At 42.2% G+C, this 17,423-nt stretch overlaps 1 protein-coding gene across 1 annotated transcript in view; it reads left to right on the top strand.

The window, feature by feature from the left end:
- The first annotated feature begins 3,702 nt into the window (after nt 1-3,702).
- ccndbp1 (cyclin D-type binding-protein 1) overlaps nt 3,703-17,423 on the top strand; it is a 38,428-nt gene continuing 24,707 nt past the window's right edge. The window contains exons 1-7 of the mRNA XM_080529986.1: nt 3,703-3,801; nt 4,257-4,316; nt 4,606-4,685; nt 4,855-4,936; nt 5,521-5,617; nt 6,467-6,540; nt 6,877-6,953. Coding sequence (XP_080386112.1) covers nt 3,714-3,801; nt 4,257-4,316; nt 4,606-4,685; nt 4,855-4,936; nt 5,521-5,617; nt 6,467-6,540; nt 6,877-6,953 — 558 coding nt within the window. The 5' untranslated portion in view covers nt 3,703-3,713. The remainder of the gene's footprint in view (nt 3,802-4,256; nt 4,317-4,605; nt 4,686-4,854; nt 4,937-5,520; nt 5,618-6,466; nt 6,541-6,876; nt 6,954-17,423) is intronic.

Below are 17,423 nucleotides of genomic sequence, written 5' to 3'. Positions count from 1 at the left end.
CTTAGGCTGTAAAAACAAAACAAAAATCCATCAGAGAGATAGTGGGAACATTAATACTGGCCAAATTAACTGTTTGGTACATTCTGAGAAATAAAGAATGCACTGGTGAGTGTGATGACATGGACATGCATGGCTTCCAATGGCACTGGGTCACTAGTGTTTATTGATGATGTGAAGACAGAAGCAGACAGATGAATTCTGAAGTGTTTAGGGATATTCTGTCTGCTCAGATTCAGACAAATTCAGCAAAGTTGATTGGATGGTGCTTCACAATACAGATGGACAATGACCCAAAATATAGTGTGTAAGCAACCCAGGACTTTTTTAAGGCAAAGAAGTGGAATATTCTGCAATGGCCAGAGTCAATCACCAGATCTCAACCCGATCAAGCATGCATTTCACTTGCTGAAGACAAAACTAAAGGCAGAAAGACCCACGAACAAACAACAACTGAAGACTGCTGCAGTAAAGGCCTGACAAAGCATCACAAAGGAGGAAACCCAGCATTTGGTGATGTCCATGTGTTCCAGACTTCAGGCAGTCATTGCCTGCAAAGGATTCTCGACAAAGTATTAAAAATGAACATTTTACTTACTGTATGATTGTTAATTTGTCCAATTACTTTTGAGCTCCTGAAAATAGGGGACTGTGTATAAAAATGGTTGCAATTCCTAAATGTTTCATACAATATTTTTGTACAACCCCTTGAATTAAAGCTGAAAGTCTGCACTTCAATTACATCTTGATTGTTTCATTTCAAATCCTTTGTGGTGGCATACAGAGCCCAAATTATGGAAATTGTGTCACTGTCCAAATACTTCCAGACCTAACTGTATATAAATAAAAGAATGTCAATGACCCCAGGTGTGGGACTTTATTAGGTCAAACAGGTTTGAGGGGTCAGGCAAGGGACTTGGTGGAGTCAGGCAAGGGTCAGGCGATCATCGTTGTAATCCATGGAGCAGGGCAGGAACCGTGGTGCAAGGTGCTGGGCTAGAGGTGTCCATGGTGCTGAGTGCCCACTGATGAGCTAAATAAAACATTCTATTTCTGATGAGTCAACAGCACTAGGGCTCCTTCACAAAACCTTTACTGGAATCTTCATACACTCTGTGAATTAGTCTTTACTTTCTGATGAGTCAACAGCACTAACCCCATCCAGTGCGACATGTAGATAGCATATATTTAGAATATGTAAAATGCAAACACCAGAAATGCAAGAAAGTTTGAGGTATACCAAATGGAATTAATAACAAGTGTTACGACCCTTCTGTCTAGAGTAAAATAAGGGCCTAGGGTAGAGTGCACAATGTACAGGTGTGTTGCAACACAAATGCCCAAAAACGTGTACAAGGGATCAAATCAATTCAAGTTTTATTTGTATAGCGCATTTCTTACAAGATGCGACTCAATGCGCTTCACGTAATGACAGATGTTCAGTGTCCAGTGTAGTGTAGTGTTCAGTGTTGTGTCCAGTGTAGTGTTCAGTGTTGTGTCCAGTGTCCAGTGTAGTGTAGTGTTCAGTGTTGTGTCCAGTGTCCAGTGTAGTGTTCAGTGTTGTGTCCAGTGTCCAGTAGTGTTCAGTGTTGTGTCCAGTGTAGTGTTCAGTGTTGTGTCCAGTGTCCAGTGTAGTGTTCAGTGTTGTGTCCAGTGTAGTGTAGTGTTCAGTGTTGTGTCCAGTGTCCAGTGTAGTGTAGTGTTCAGTGTTGTGTCCAGTGTCCAGTGTAGTGTAGTGTTCAGTGCTGTGTCCAGTGTCCAGTGTAGTGTTCAGTGTTGTGTCCAGTGTCCAGTGTAGTGTAGTGTTCAGTGTTGTGTCCAGTGTCCAGTGTAGTGTTCAGTGTTGTGTCCAGTGTCCAGTGTAGTGTTGTGTCCAGTGTCCAGTGTAGTGTTCAGTGTTGTGTCCAGTGTCCAGTAGTGTTCAGTGTTGTGTCCAGTGTAGTGTAGTGTTCAGTGTTGTGTCCAGTAGTGTTCAGTGTTGTGTCCAGTGTAGTGTACTGTTCAGTGTTGTGTCCAGTGTAGTGTTCAGTGTTGTGTCCAGTGTCCAGTGTAGTGTAGTGTTCAGTGTTGTGTCCAGTGTCCAGTGTAGTGTTCAGTGTTGTGTCCAGTGTCCAGTGTAGTGTTCAGTGTTGTGTCCAGTGTCCAGTGTAGTGTAGTGTTCAGTGTTGTGTCCAGTGTCCAGTGTAGTGTAGTGTTCAGTGTTGTGTCCAGTGTCCAGTGTAGTGTTCAGTGTTGTGTCCAGTGTCCAGTAGTGTTCAGTGTTGTGTCCAGTGTAGTGTTCAGTGTTGTGTCCAGTGTCCAGTAGTGTTCAGTGTTGTGTCCAGTGTAGTGTTCAGTGTTGTGTCCAGTGTCCAGTGTAGTGTAGTGTTCAGTGTTGTGTCCAGTGTCCAGTGTAGTGTTCAGTGTTGTGTCCAGTGTCCAGTGTAGTGTTCAGTGTTGTGTCCAGTGTAGTGTAGTGTTCAGTGTTGTGTCCAGTGTCCAGTAGTGTTCAGTGTTGTGTCCAGTGTAGTGTAGTGTTCAGTGTTGTGTCCAGTGTAGTGTTCAGTGTTGTGTCCAGTGTCCAGTGTAGTGTAGTGTTCAGTGTTGTGTCCAGTGTAGTGTTCAGTGTTGTGTCCAGTGTCCAGTGTAGTGTTCAGTGTTGTGTCCAGTGTAGTGTAGTGTTCAGTGTTGTGTCCAGTGTCCAGTGTAGTGTAGTGTTCAGTGTTGTGTCCAGTGTAGTGTAGTGTTCAGTGTTGTGTCCAACCCCCAGTGGTCAGACACGGACAGCTCCGTTGGTGGCCAGTCATCCCTCTGCTCGGGACCACAGCTCGGCGCCTGCAAAAAGTCAGCTCTCAAAAACAAGAAATCAAGCAATAAAAATAGGGGGATAAGTAATCGGTAGACATCTGAGAATGTAGCTATTGTGAACTTTTAAATTACATTAAGTGGTTGAAGACAACGCCACGTTTTTTAGCCCTGCCAGCTGTACATCATTATCTTTGTTTTGTCACTATTTGCACTTCTGGTTATGCATAACTGCATTTTGTTGTTGGTACTTGTACTCAGCAATGACAATAAAGTTGAATCTAATCTAATATCTCTCTAATATCTCTGATAACGCTAAACCACATAGGATTACCCAATTAGCCAAGCCAGATGAACAAAACTACGTGCGAAACAGCCGCGTAACACATGCAACAACCTAAATAATAAATACACATCTGAAAACTATAACATGTTCATTAATAATATTTCGAAATTCTCACCTGAGCTGCATTTGCCATTGTATTTGTAATTCTTCTTCTTCTTCTTCTTCTTATTATTATTATTATCAATTGCGTGTTCAAATAATTGTTCATTAAATGTCCTATAAAATGTCCTTCAAAATCTCGCGGTTTCTCGCGGTTACTTACCGACGCGCTTACGATGACGCGCTCCAACCAAATGGTACATCACGTTTCCGGGTGATGGATTTGATGTCTGCAGCTGGACCCTTCGCAGTATATACTCATTGAGTATGTAGTATGCAGTATGCTAGTATACCATTTCGAACACCGCCCAACTACTAACCCTAACGACTACTCCTTCCAACGGGAAGTGAGTTCTCCGGTATAGATTGAAGCGGAAGCGCGTCGTAGAAATTAAGTGCTACTTTCATTCTATTCCGACAAGACCAATTGCAACGTGTTTACTTCCCTGGGGCATTACATTGTAGTTCCGCGTGTATACATGGTGCCATGAGCGCTGATAATTCTTATGTATCCGTGTCGGTTCCTTTACGAAACCTCCTAAATTCGGTCCAAAGTATTCGAGACCGAGTGAAAGGTATGTGCGAACTTGCTCACGTAAACGACACACTGGTGGTTAACAGAGCTAGACGGGATCTGTATAGCTCTGAAGTGAACACATGTAGCTGCGTAAGGTTCTATCTCGACCTATGGATATGACTAACCCCTTGAATGAAAACATCATGTTCCATGTCTTAAACGTAATGTTACCAGATGTGTAACGTTAAATGTGATTAAGTTACTTGATTGTGCAGAAGACCACAAAATAGTTCAGCCGAATAAATTAGCTGTGAATTTGTATTTTTTAATTATTGTAAAATATTGCGTTTCATATCTTGAACGTTAATTTCCATTCCAGCAATTAGACTGATCCCCTCATGGTTTGGGTTTGGCTGTCTGGCAAAGGCAGTCAGCTGAATTAGCACTCCAGGGTTTATCAATACACATATTTCTCAACCTGTTATGGTTTTATTTGTTTATTATTGCCAACAGATGGGGAGTCTAACGAATCAAATGGAGTGTTCAACCTGTCAAACTTCTGGGATACACTGAGTTGAGTATTGGTCTAGGTCTCCTCACCACTGATGAGTGATGTTATGTCATCCTCTGTCTAAACAGCCTGTTTCTACATACAGTACACATTTTAGAAACTAATCTGCAGCCGTGTGGTACCACCATAGACCAGCTACCTCATTGCAGATCAATGACCCAATTTTGCTAGGCTATTTTACATTTAGTCTTAGTCTTTATACAAGGATGCACATGTGACTATAAAGAAGCTCCTCTGTTGACAGGAGGACATCGCCGTCATAATTCACATCTCCCCACTCTCTCTCTCCAGCTCAGGCAGTGAAGGCAGCATCCCAAGAAGCCACTAAACTTAGCCTGGCCTTCTCCAAGCCCCCCCTGCCCTCACACAAGGTCAAAGTTTAAGTTGAAGTATTTAGCTATTATTTAATAATGGTAATGGTAATAAATGACAGTTGTCCATAGCTCAAAGTGCTTTACAATTGAAATTAAAAGTAAATATAAAACTTATATAAACATTTCAGTTTATTCAAATGATTGTTTTTCCCCCTTCTCTCATTAGGATGGTGAAACGCTCGCAGAATCGATTGAAAAAAGCATACTGGCTCTATCCACAGTGTATTACTGGTTGCCCAAAAGCCAAGGTAAGACCATCAAGACAATTGAGCAATTGATAAAATCTGAAAAGCATACTAGAAATGTTCCCCAATCACGCCAACCAGTAGTAGGGACGGACGGTTTCCAATTTGGGGGTAGTGGTGGTCTAGTGGATAGTGAGTTGGACTTGTGATCGGAAGGTTGTGAGTTCAAATCCCGCCTGAAACCACACCACTACTAGTGTGCCCTTGAGTAAGGCACTTAGCCCTCAGTTACTCCAGGGGGAATGTCCCTGTAATTCGTAATTGTAAGTCGCTTTGGATTAAAAGCGTCTGCTAAATGGCAAATTAATTAAATTAAATTAATTAAATTAATTTAACGAAAATAACCGTGGTCTTTCGGTTAACCGGAATTCAAGAAGACATTTTTTAGCTAGCGTGTTGGAGCACAGGCAACATTGCCATTAGACTGTTTAATTGGTATTAGCCAATTAAATTGCCATTAGATAATGAAATTGCCATTAGATAACTATTTCATCATTGTTCCAGGCCTACTGACACCAAGCCTGTATGAAAGTGATGCAGTGATGCAGTTGTGCTCTTCCCCTCTGCCGTCCCCTCCCTGCCTGTAGGCATGACGCTGCGGAGGCTCGTACGAGACGCCACGGCTGACGTCTTGGACGGCATCGTCCAGCTGGTGGACGTCATCCTTACCTCCCCCCTACAGAGGTACCTCACCCTCACAGCCTCCACCCACCAGGTTCCCATTCATCCTAGGATGTGTAGTTAGGACTGCGAGATTTCACCACTGACAACATTGCAGTATGAATAATGACAAATTATTGCAATTACAAATAATTACCAATGAATGCAGACCATTGAAATGTAATAGAATGGTGGGTTTCTTTCAGCTGTCATCCTGTTTTTGCAACAACAACAAAAAGGGAACAAGGGCATTTACATTAAAGACAGCATATACAATGTTAAATGAATAATTTGATCAGAATCAGAAATGTTTTATTCTAAAAAGAATATTTGTTAATACAAGAAATGTACTTGGTGTGGATGTAGGCTGTAAATGAGAATAGATGTGAAATCATATGAATTACATTCAACTTCCTTTCTGTAGGCAGACTCATCCCCATTGGAGATTAATCCAATGAGGGTTGTGTCGTCCGCGAACTTCAGGAGTTTGTCAGAAGGGAGGCTAGAGGTGCAGCTGTTAGTGGAGAGGGAGAAGAGTAAAGAGTAGAGGAGAGAGCAGACAGCCATGTGGGGCTCCAGTGCTGATGGTCTGGGGCTCCGAGACAAGCTTGCCCAGCATCACATGCTGCTTCCTGTCTGTCAGGAAGTCAGTGATCCACCTACAGGTGGGCTCAGACATGCTCAGCTGGGACAGCTTGTCCTGGAGAAAAGCTGGAATAAAATAAACAACGTAACATTTGAAATGTTACGTTGTTTATTTGACCGCCACATGGCCATTATTTGGACCACATTTCCCTGGTCTTATTAACCTAGTTTCAGGATGATACTACGTTAATGACAACTGGCTAAACCTCATCTGTGTTTTCTTTCTAGTTTATCCCAGGAGCAGCTGTCAATAACAGGCGGAGTCTGGTCTGCATGTGATCATTTTGCACACCTACCAAGAGGTGAGTACAGCGAAGGGCATTTCCTTAGCAGCCCTTAATCCTCTGAAGTACTGAGTACTACTGTCTGTGCCATGTTTCATGTGTACACTGTTGCATACTTAAGACTGACATTTTACCCTTCTTATTGCTGTTTGATCTGCACTTTTAATAGTGCTAATCGGTGCAATGTTGATATTTCACCCTTGCAATGAAAATCAATGCAAGCTGACAGGAAAACGGAATGATCTTAGGCTTGCCTAGGTGTGTCTGCAGGGTTCTACAGGTGTTCTGTATTAAACCTGACACTGTATGATCATTAAGGTTGTCTATATGATGGTGTGGGGTGTCTCCATACAGATAACAAGGCTGCGGTGCTGGTGATGCTGGCCTCCTATATCGGGGTGGTGAAGGATGCCATAGAGGAAATGGAACAGGTAATACCAGAACGTAATCATTACCCCCTTTTGCACAGCGGTGCCATAGCCACAGTGGTGTAGTCTACGTGATACGCAGGACTACGCCGTATACCCACTAGGAAAGGCCAAGGATTTCCATATACCCACTTAAAAATGTGTGAGGATACCTAACGGCATTTTGTGACAGAACTTTCACTTTCATTCATAAAATTCACCCCGTCTGTGTTACGAAGCACTTGACTTTTGGACCATTGGGACTGACTATAGCGTCATATACCATCAAAGGGGGGAGATGCGACATAAAATATGTCAAAATGCAGAACGATCATGCACAGATCAGCCTTATATCCAGGGGTGCACATAACTGGTGCGCCAGTGCGCATGCGTCGCCAAAATGCATGCTGCGCGACAGATCAGCCGCATGAGGGCGCTTTTGCGCACCCCAAAAAAAAAAAAAAAAAAAAAAAAAAAAAGTTGATCACAAAAAATACATCCTCTACCATGGTTGAAATTGGGGACAGTGATAATTTACAGCAGTCAAGAGAGCAGTGATGATGACGATTAAGCTTGTAGCATAAATAAATGCTTAGGCTGTAACTTTTTGTTGAAAAGTTGATTTCAGTGTTTACAGAACAGAGCAGTGCTTAAAGAGATGTCAGTTGATTTCATTGTGTTTAAAGGAGTCTGACAGACTTTCATGCTTAAAGAGCAGTCATTTGATTTTGCATTTGTTTATTTTGTTTTGCACACAATCATTTGTTCGTTCATCTTTATTTATGAATAAATGTCGTTTTGCTAATATAAGTTATCCATGTATCCCTTTTTCATCCATCCTGTGGGACGGGTCGTGACTCGCGAGCTCGGGGAGCACCAAGCAGCATCCCTAGGTGCTCCTCTGAGCACTGGCCCCAAAAAGTTATGTGCACCCCTGCTTATATCATGTTATTTAGATGTATATATATTAGCGTTGTCACGATACCAATATTTTACCCTGCGATACTATACCAGCCCAAGTATCACAATACTGAGTAGTAGGGATGTTACGCTCGACGCAGTAGTCACGACACGGCGTCTATCTTCCGACGCAATGTGCGTCGATACAAATGTATCGATGCTTGTGTCAAATTGGCAAAAACCACGTGACTACTCGAAGAAAGATTCGTACGTCACACGAGCACATCTGACGCGTGTGTCAATCATTCCGCAGACGAGGCAGTGTTCCAAGTTTGGTACTTTATAAAATGACCATGACCATGACCTGACCAGCAGATGGCAGTATAGAACTGCTGTACCTGCCTGCCTGCCTGCCTGCCTGCCTGCCTGCCTGCCTGTCTGTCTGTCTGTGTCTGTATGTCTGTCCGTCTGTGGGGTCTTTTTCACGAACTTGAAAAGTAAAAGCAAACACTGGCATATCAAAAATATAGAGGGCTACTTCCAAACTGTAGCTCAAGACTTAACTCAACTTAAGAAAACTCAGTGGTCATATTCCAAAGATTGTCACTAAGCAGGGCAGAAGTGTGGTTATTACTTCGCTAGCCAGGCTGGCTAGCACCGGCTGGTTAGCCAGCAACAGCAGCAGTGCTGCCGCACACTTTAGCTAAGAAGTTTATTCATTCATTTTTGTAATATTAGCTAATTGCAAGAACACAGATAATTATAACAAATAAAGCCATACTAACCTCATTAGCTTGCTTGTATTCCAGTGCAAGGTCTGGATGACGACATTGTAGGTGCTTTATTAAGTTTTACGTGTTGCCTCCTTTTGCCTGTATGGCATGATTGCATCTCCTGCAGAACGGACGGCCATCATCTATTGCTTTACCTTCGCGATCTGGTTTAAAACCAAAATAGTTCCAGATAAAACTTTTTGAGTTAGTTTTCTTTAGTAATTTTGGCGTTGATGGTGCGACGCTATGGGTCGGGAACGCTTCTGCCATGACGATACTGAGAAGACTGGCTCGCGCCCAGACAGACATCCAGATAACGTCAATATATAAGGTAATATTTTGACTGCGGAGATGTGCGCGAGCAAACAAACTGGGATCTGTCACAACGGTGTCGCGAGCCAGTCTTGTCCTCATTAGCAGAACCAGTGAATTTGGTAATAGAGGTAACACATTGCCCCGCTGGTACTGTGTTCAACACGGTAGTATAGTATTCCACGGTAGTACCGTTGTATAAAGCTTATGGTATAGTAGGCACCGTGACATTTTGGCACCGCGGTATATCGTTGGTACCGGTATATCGTGCAACACTAATATATATAACGTTAGACAGGGAGCTCAGATTTATTTTTATGGCGTTCCGAAATGAAAGATATGAGGCTGGGAGGGAAAAATCACAGTATACCCACTAGAAAAAACTAGACTACACCACTGCATAGCCATGCCTGCCAGTGTGTGTGCCAAGACCAGTTGCTTTTCGATGGTCATCTCTGGGCTTCAACGGTGCTTCCTCCAGCCTTTTGGGTGCTTAACTTAACTCCTTGACCCCCCTGGTCCTCATTGAGCCACACAGGGCTAGAGGAGTGCAGTGTAGACAACGGTAGGATTTCCTCGAAGGAACCAAATGCTGGATTGACTTAGGTTGGTATCAGTTGAGCGGACACTGCGTTAGGGGCGCTGCTGGAGGAGGAGGTCAAAGAGGTAGGAGGGTGCCATGTTGTTGAGGGCTTTGTAGATGGTGACGAGAATCTTAAAACCGCTTCCTCCTTTGCATCTGTACTACAGAAGCAGAGGACCGCCCTCTGAGGCATACATTGGATGGTGCGGGGGTGTTTTAACTCGGGGGTTGAGTTCACCACTAATTTGGTTTGGTTTCAATTAATGCCAGTACATACAAAATGTCATGCTAAGTAGGGTTGGGTACCGAAAACCGGTACCGGTATGGTACCGGTTACTTTACATTTGGTACCTACCGAACCGAATTGCAACAGAGATTTCGGTTCCTCGTTTCGGTTCCTCTCTCGCCCCCTGGTGTCCGAAATGGATGTTACATGCAACAGTCAACCGCACGTGACATCGCCTGTTAAAGTTCCACTCAGTTCATGTAATCGAGACTGAATCGCTCTCAACATGCGCGAGGCGACGCGCTTGCAAAACATTTTTGTGATTGGTCTGAATTTAGCGGGAAATTTGGATTTCAGGAAATCCCTCTCCTTTGCGTCTCTCCATCACTTTAACAACGACACAGTATTCGGTTGTTAAGTCTGACGTCAAACGTGACGTTTAGCAATTTCCGGGTCCAAACCAGAAATTCCCTGCACCAGAGTACCAGTGTACTACAGCGGTAGAATGACAGTTCAATCGTTTTTTAGACTTGGATCTATTCATACAACTAGGGACACAGCACTTTCCCGTTTTCCACATATTGTCAGGGTCTTTGAGCCTCGGAAAAGCGCTATATAAATATAATGAATTATTATTATTACTGAGGCATTTCGAAGAGAGCGCCTCAGCCAACTTTGGACCCGGAAACACGTCACGACTTAACAACTGAATTGGCAGGGGGAAAGAATTGGAGTCGAATTTTTATTGACAACGGATTTACATGCTGGGAAAACATGTAGCTAAAATTCAGGGAACATTTGGACAATACGAGACACAAGGGAGCTGTGGTTGCATGCTCTTATTACAGGGCAATATGCGCGGTGCAAAAATAATCTAAAATCATCACAAACAGAACGGCGGAGGTATGGGTAAACAGGGCTCATGTCGGTGTCATCAAAGGTAAAAGTTGGTTTTCTCAGCTGATAATATGCATTACCTTGCTGTTGGTTGTTTACCGAATGCTCCATCTGACTGTCACACTGTGATTTCACTTGTGTAAACAGTTAATGACAGGGCTTAAAGTACTCTGGCACAGTGCCGGATTTCCGGCGCGGGAGAATAAAAAAAAAAAAAAAAAAAAAAAAACTGCAATTGCGGCATTGCGCCGACGTGGTGGCGGGGGCGCTGTTTCACAAATAACTTAGCTTTCGTGTTTGCTAGCGAAACAGCTGATAGTAGATGTTGACTGCTCAAGGAGAATACATATTTGAAAGTACAGAATGCCTGAGAGCCTTATATTACATTATATTTTGAATGGCCATCTGGTGCCTGAATATAGTTTTTTCCTTTACATATATAATGACATTTCCACCATAAATTGATGGCGAAAGGGCACAAATTGGTGCATATCAATTCACCAGAATGCAAGAAATTAAGTGTTTGATGCTCGTTTAAGGACCCCCAGACAGCCCTGCTTCATGGGTCCCCCCCGATGTCAAACACCACTGGTACCACCTCCGCCTCATTTTGAGCCAGGAAAAACCCTGAGTAGTGACGGGAAGCCTTATGGGACGTGGTGCCAAGAAGGAGAATATAAGTGATAGTGGCTTAATAAGTAATCAGTTTGTTCTTTTAAAGACATGTATATATTTTATTCTGTATTGTTATAGTGATAGTGGCTTAATAAGTGATGCAATCAGTTTGGCCTTTTAAAGACATCTATTTATTTTTATTTTTATTAAGTATAAAACAGTATTATGAATGAATGAATGAATGGTCTTTATTGTCATTACAGTTTTTCCCAATTGCTAAAACACAAAAGCCAATTCTCTAAACCAAATGACCAGTTCTCTAAACACATTTAATAAAACTAGCTCCCATTTGCCAAAACCATAAACACATTTCACATGAAGACACAATTCACAAAACACAATCCTCCTTTTCTCATAAATCTAAACACATGTTGTCTTGCTAAAACACAAGTTGCAAAAAACTCTGCTCAAAATGTCAAATTCTCAAATTAAAGCTCATGTGATGCAAAATGCTTGCCACAGTCAGCAACATTTTAACACAATGAACACACCTGGCTTCATTCATTAAACATAACGACTCAAAATGTAAGACACTTGTTGCAAATGATTGTGGTGTGTGTGTGTGTGTGTGTGTGTGTGTGGTATAGTTCCATAAATAAATAAAAAAACATCACACCCTGAACATTGTTTTCAGTGAGTATTGTTGTGTGTAATGGATCCTCTGTAGTGTTTGCATTGAGTTGTGATACAGTACAGTATTGTACATGTTACGGTACATGTGGGAATACGGTACATTTTTCAAACCTTTATTTACGTAAAACTCGATAGGACAACAGTGCAACAACTTCGCGGCTGAACTTTAGTAAAATTTCGGACATCATATGCCATTTAAAGGGGGGAAATAGATATCTAAAAATGCATGACTATCATGCAAAATCAGCCTTACTGTAATGTAAAATATGTAATGTTAGATATAACGTTAGACAGGGAGCGCAGATTTATTTTTATGCATGACTATCATACATGTGGGAAAACTAGGGTTAGGGTTAGGTGCTAGGGTTACAGTAAGGTTAGGGTTAGGATTAGGGGTAGGGTTTGAGTTTGAGTTTTGAAGAGAGAAAGTGTGGTTTTGCTTATGTAGCTTTAGAAAAGTGTGTTGTGTTTAGAGTTTTGTGAAAATGGAGGAAAGTTTTGTGAAATGTGTTTTAGCAATTGAGAAACACTGTAATACAGTACAGGTACCATACAACGAAATTTAGGAGGGGGGGCTCCCCTGGTGCTTGGAAAAATACTAAAAACACGAGGGCCAAGGGTAAAATAAAAAAGGGAAAAGAGCTGGTTTACATAAATAAAGGCTATGTCAGGGCTTAAAGTACTCCGGCACAGTGCCGGATTTCCGGCGTGGGGGAATATTTTTTTTTTTATATATATATATATCACACGCTATTGGTTTACATCGTAATTTAAAGAGTCATCTTCAGCAAAGAGACAGTTCTGCCTACCAATGGTATTGCTCAAGCCAACCAACGACTTCTAGCCAATCGGAGGCAGAGTAGTGGGGGCGGGCCTTAAGAAGTTTGAGTGTATTGTGAGCTTGTAGAGACGTTCGCTTTTAGCAGCCCGCTGTCTCGCTAACTTTTGTCTATTAAAATGGAAGCAAAGTTTCTCAAAACTGGCGAAGACACAGCTATATTAGAACGAGGAGTAAAAAATAAATGGCGCTGGGCATGGATAGAGGAGAGTAGTGGTGACGGGAAGCCTTATGGGACGTGGTGCCTCAAACTGAGGGAGCCGGGTGCTTGTTTCTGTACGCCGTGCTCGAAGAGACTCCTCTACGGCAGTAGTGGGAAGAAGGTGATCGCTCGACACGCCTCAAATCCCGGTCACCAAGCATCGGTTTGAGCACTCGCTCACACAACAACCTTGCCGGGAGCGACGGCTACAGGTACCATTTTATCTTCAATGACCGACCGTGTTTGCGAGCAAAAGATCCGAGTGTGTGCGTTTATAGCCGAACATGATCTGTCTTTTACAGTGGCTCAGCCACTCGTCGATTTGTGTAAGACGCTATCACAAGATAAAAATGCACTGTCAAAGCTGTCCATTTCCAACCAGCACGCCAGCTATTTAAACACACATGGCCTTGCCCCGGAATTTAAAAAACGGCTATGTGAAAAGCTAAAAAAAGCTACATTTTCGATGAATATCGACGAAGCTACAAATCTCAACATGGACAAAATCCTCAATGTCCTTGTTCGTTTTTTTGATGATGATCTGGGCAAGGTAACGACACAACACCTAGCCAGCAGGAAACTAAACATCGCCAACTCCTCAGCCCTCATGCAGGAGCTCAAAGATATCCTGGAGTCCAATGGTCTTGACTTGTCACTTGTCATCAGTATTCTGCTTGACAACTGTGCAGTGATGAGAGGAAAGAAGACTGGACTGGAGACACAAGCAAGGAAGGAGAACCCTAACCTGCTCGACATATGTGGAGATACAGTTCACATGGTGAACAATGCCGCCAAGGCCATGATGAGCCCATTTACCTCTGAGGTGGAAGGATTCTGCAATGACATCTATTATGATATAGAAAAGCCCAAAGCCTTCACTGGACCACCCAAAGCACTCAAATCCTCCACTGCACCACCTAAAGCTTTCTTTGGACCACCCAAAGCACTAAAATCCTCCACTGCACCACCTAAAGCCTTCACTGGACCACCCAAAGCACTCAAACCCTCCACTGCACCACCCACTGCCTCCACTGCACCACCCACTGCCTCCACTGCACCACTCAAAGCGTCCTCTGTCTCCCCTGGAACACTTAATGCCTTGAAAAGGAGTGTCTCTGAGAAATTGCAGGGCTTTGTTTATGACCCAAAAAGAAGGAGATTATAAGTGATAGTGGCTTAAGTAATCAGTTTGTTCTTTTAAAGACATGTATATATTTTATTCTGTATTGTTATAGTGAGATTTGTTGTTTACAAGGAAAACATGCACTCTGTATTGTTATAGTGAGATTTGTTGTTTACAAGGAAAACATGCACTTTTTGTTTTCCCATGTCAGTGCAATTTATTTTGAATTCTTATGCAAAACATTTGATGGGCTTTATCACAACCTACCTCATCCGTTATTTTTGTATTGACTGATGCACTTTATTTATTTATTTTTTGATATTTTATTTATGCATTTTCAATTTACAGGGATAGACAAGATGCACTTTATTTTTGACACTCTAAAAAAAGCATTTATGTGCACTGTCTATAACAGATTCTGTTTGTTAGAGGAAATAATAAATGAACATTTGAAGAGTCAGAAGTGTTCTCTTTGTTGTGTTAACAATAGTGAGATTTGGTGAGATCACTATGGAATATTAAATCATCAATCTTTGCTCACTACATAGCCTTTCTTACCTTCAGGTGTGCATGAACTACAGGTTATCAACTGTGAAATTATATCTGTTCTCATATCGGTTATCGGCCACGAGAAGCGGGTAAACATCGGTATCGGTATCAGTTGGAAAAAAATGCATATCGTGCATCCCTAGACATATATGTTGTATTGACTATTAAATAGTATTAATGCATTTAAACATTGAGACAAGAAGCTGTCTTCTGTACCCGCTCTCCCAATATCTCAAACTGTGACCCCCCCTCCCCAAGAAAAGTTTCAGGCACAGGATTTTTCCCCACTTTAAGCCCTGGGCTATGTACACTATCTACTATACTACTATACTATACAATAAAACACTGTGCTGTACTCTATGCTATGCTATAACTATCCTAACTTTTCCTATATCTGAACCTTATGTACACAAGGGTTGTCATATTGCACATAGTATTGTTGCACATTCATTTAAAGTATTAATGCATTTAAACATTGAGACAAGAAGCTGTCTTCTGTACCCGCTCTCCCAATATCTCAAACTGTGACCCCCCTCCCCAAGAAAAAGTTTCAGGCACAGGATTTTTTCCCACTTTAAGCCCTGTAATGAGTAACGTTAGACCGTTTTGTGCGTGTACTCTCATGTAGGCCTACTTTGTATTGATGAGCTGATAATCTTTCAGTGTGGGTGTGTGTGTGTGTATGTCAGGGTTTCCGTTAGAAAAAATTGGTGCCGGTCAACGTGTCCGGAAAGATTTCAATGTGTCGGACAAACGGGAGAAATTCCGGTCATCATATTCAAATATAATATAGGTGTTTGTCGCGGTGATTAGCTGTTGTATAGCCTATACAGTGTTTCCTCTACATGCATTTATTCGTGGCGGGCCGCCACAATTGAATTTCCTCCGCCACCATTCAGATTTCGAAAAAAATAAATAAAAAAGATTTAGGCCGCTTTTCAGACCTTCACAGCGCTAGACACACCCACAAGCGCGAAGCGACGCGCTTGCAAAACTGTTTTGTGATTGGTCGAATACATCTAGGCTGCGTCTAGTCTACAAACTACTTCAAATGTTACAATCCATTACAGATTGATTAGCAACACTGCATCAGCACGACGGTGGGTTATTGCATTCTATGGTTCGTGTTCTTATACCAGTGCTCAGTATACAAGTATTTTAAATGAACATTCGTAATGTAGTCTGATGTTCATGGTCAACTAAATCAGGCTATTTTGTGAAACAATTATGTTTCCGCTACCTTAGAACTACTTAAAGTAATTGCCAGAAATGTTAGCTAGCAATGTTAGCTAGCTATGTGTTAATAAATTCCTGGTTCCATTTTCAGATGAGTTTGTTAAAGTATTTCAAACGAAAAGTACCAGAAGATGAGGAAGATGGTCAGGTAACCACACATAGTGAAAAATATGATGATAAATACGATGTAATAATATGATGAGACGGTATGATATGGCACGTGTGTGGTGGTCTCGTTCCAGCGAGTCAACTCGTATACATTGTGCGCTCTGCGCTGCGGGCTAACGATCTTGTAACTTCGCAAACAATAGCAGCATTTAAAATGTTTTTTTAAATGCTGGAAAAAAAAGGGTGGAATTACATGCTGGAAAAACATGCAGACACAGACAATAAGAGACACACGGGAGAAGTACGGGAAAACATTTTATTTTTTTGGGCCATCCTCGAGTTTTGGCTGAAATTACGTCGTTGTTTTGAGCGCGCGTGCACGCGAAAAAAAATCGCGAGCGCGCGGCCAGCGCTACCCGCCACCATTGTAAAACTTCCTGGAGGAACCACTGCTATATATGCCATTTAATGTCTTTCTCATCTGATACGATTAGATGCGAACTATATAATAATATAGGCTTTCATGATTCGCATGCGCTACTGTCCAGGGCTGCACGCGCGCCACACTGGGCCTAGTCACCTTTGCTACTTTGAATTACGACTGTAGGCTAAGATGTTTATTTCAATTGCATTAATGGGATTTGAGGATGTAATTGGTCATTTTAAGTAGGCCTAGTTTAGCTTTTGATGGCTATTTGAACGGACTGCATCGATCGATCAATGAACGGACTCCACATTACGTTAACTGAAGTGTGTTAAATAGTTTCACGACAGTAATGTAAGTTTTCTATATTCTCTTTCCAGTTTTACCCTTTTTATCAATAAAACAACGTCATTTCTATAACCACATCTCGCTGATTGGGAAGGCATTAAGTCTAGCTGCCTGTCAAATCATACTTACTCGGACTCGGGAGTATGAGAATGGGGAGGATGTATCGGGGGGATACACACCCGTGGACTATTTCAATTTAGTGGCACAAATTAAACTAACACTATAGATAGACTAAATTGAACTAAAATGATGGACACCGACTGAATAACTGAGTGGGGGGAAGACAGGTCTCAAATGTGGAACAATTATAACATTTAATACATAAAGATAAAACATACACAAATATATAACATTGATATCCCTAAACTCAAATGTAGTGTGGTATTGTCAACCTAATCTAATCAATCCTAATCTAATGGTACCAGTAGCCCAGGTTGTCGATAGTAGCGCACGTGGAGATGGAATGTAGAGGAGGAAAGTTCAATGGAAACTCCCGGAGTAGAAGAGGTAGCCAGGGGGAGTAGAAGAGGTAGCCAGGGGGATGTTGTACTCTGAATCTCCCGACTCAGGGCTGGAACGGGCACGGCAGGCTCAATCAATGAACGGGGTTGAGATGGCTAGCGTCCTTTACTAGCCGCATCTCACGGCCCTCTGTGGTCATTCACTG

The sequence above is a fragment of the Nansenia antarctica genome (genome assembly GCF_963989245.1).
Source record: "Nansenia antarctica genome assembly, chromosome: 4".
NCBI lineage: Eukaryota > Metazoa > Chordata > Actinopteri > Argentiniformes > Microstomatidae > Nansenia > Nansenia antarctica.
Note: the sequence above shows the minus strand (reverse complement) of the source record. Positions and strands in the feature narration are given on the sequence as shown.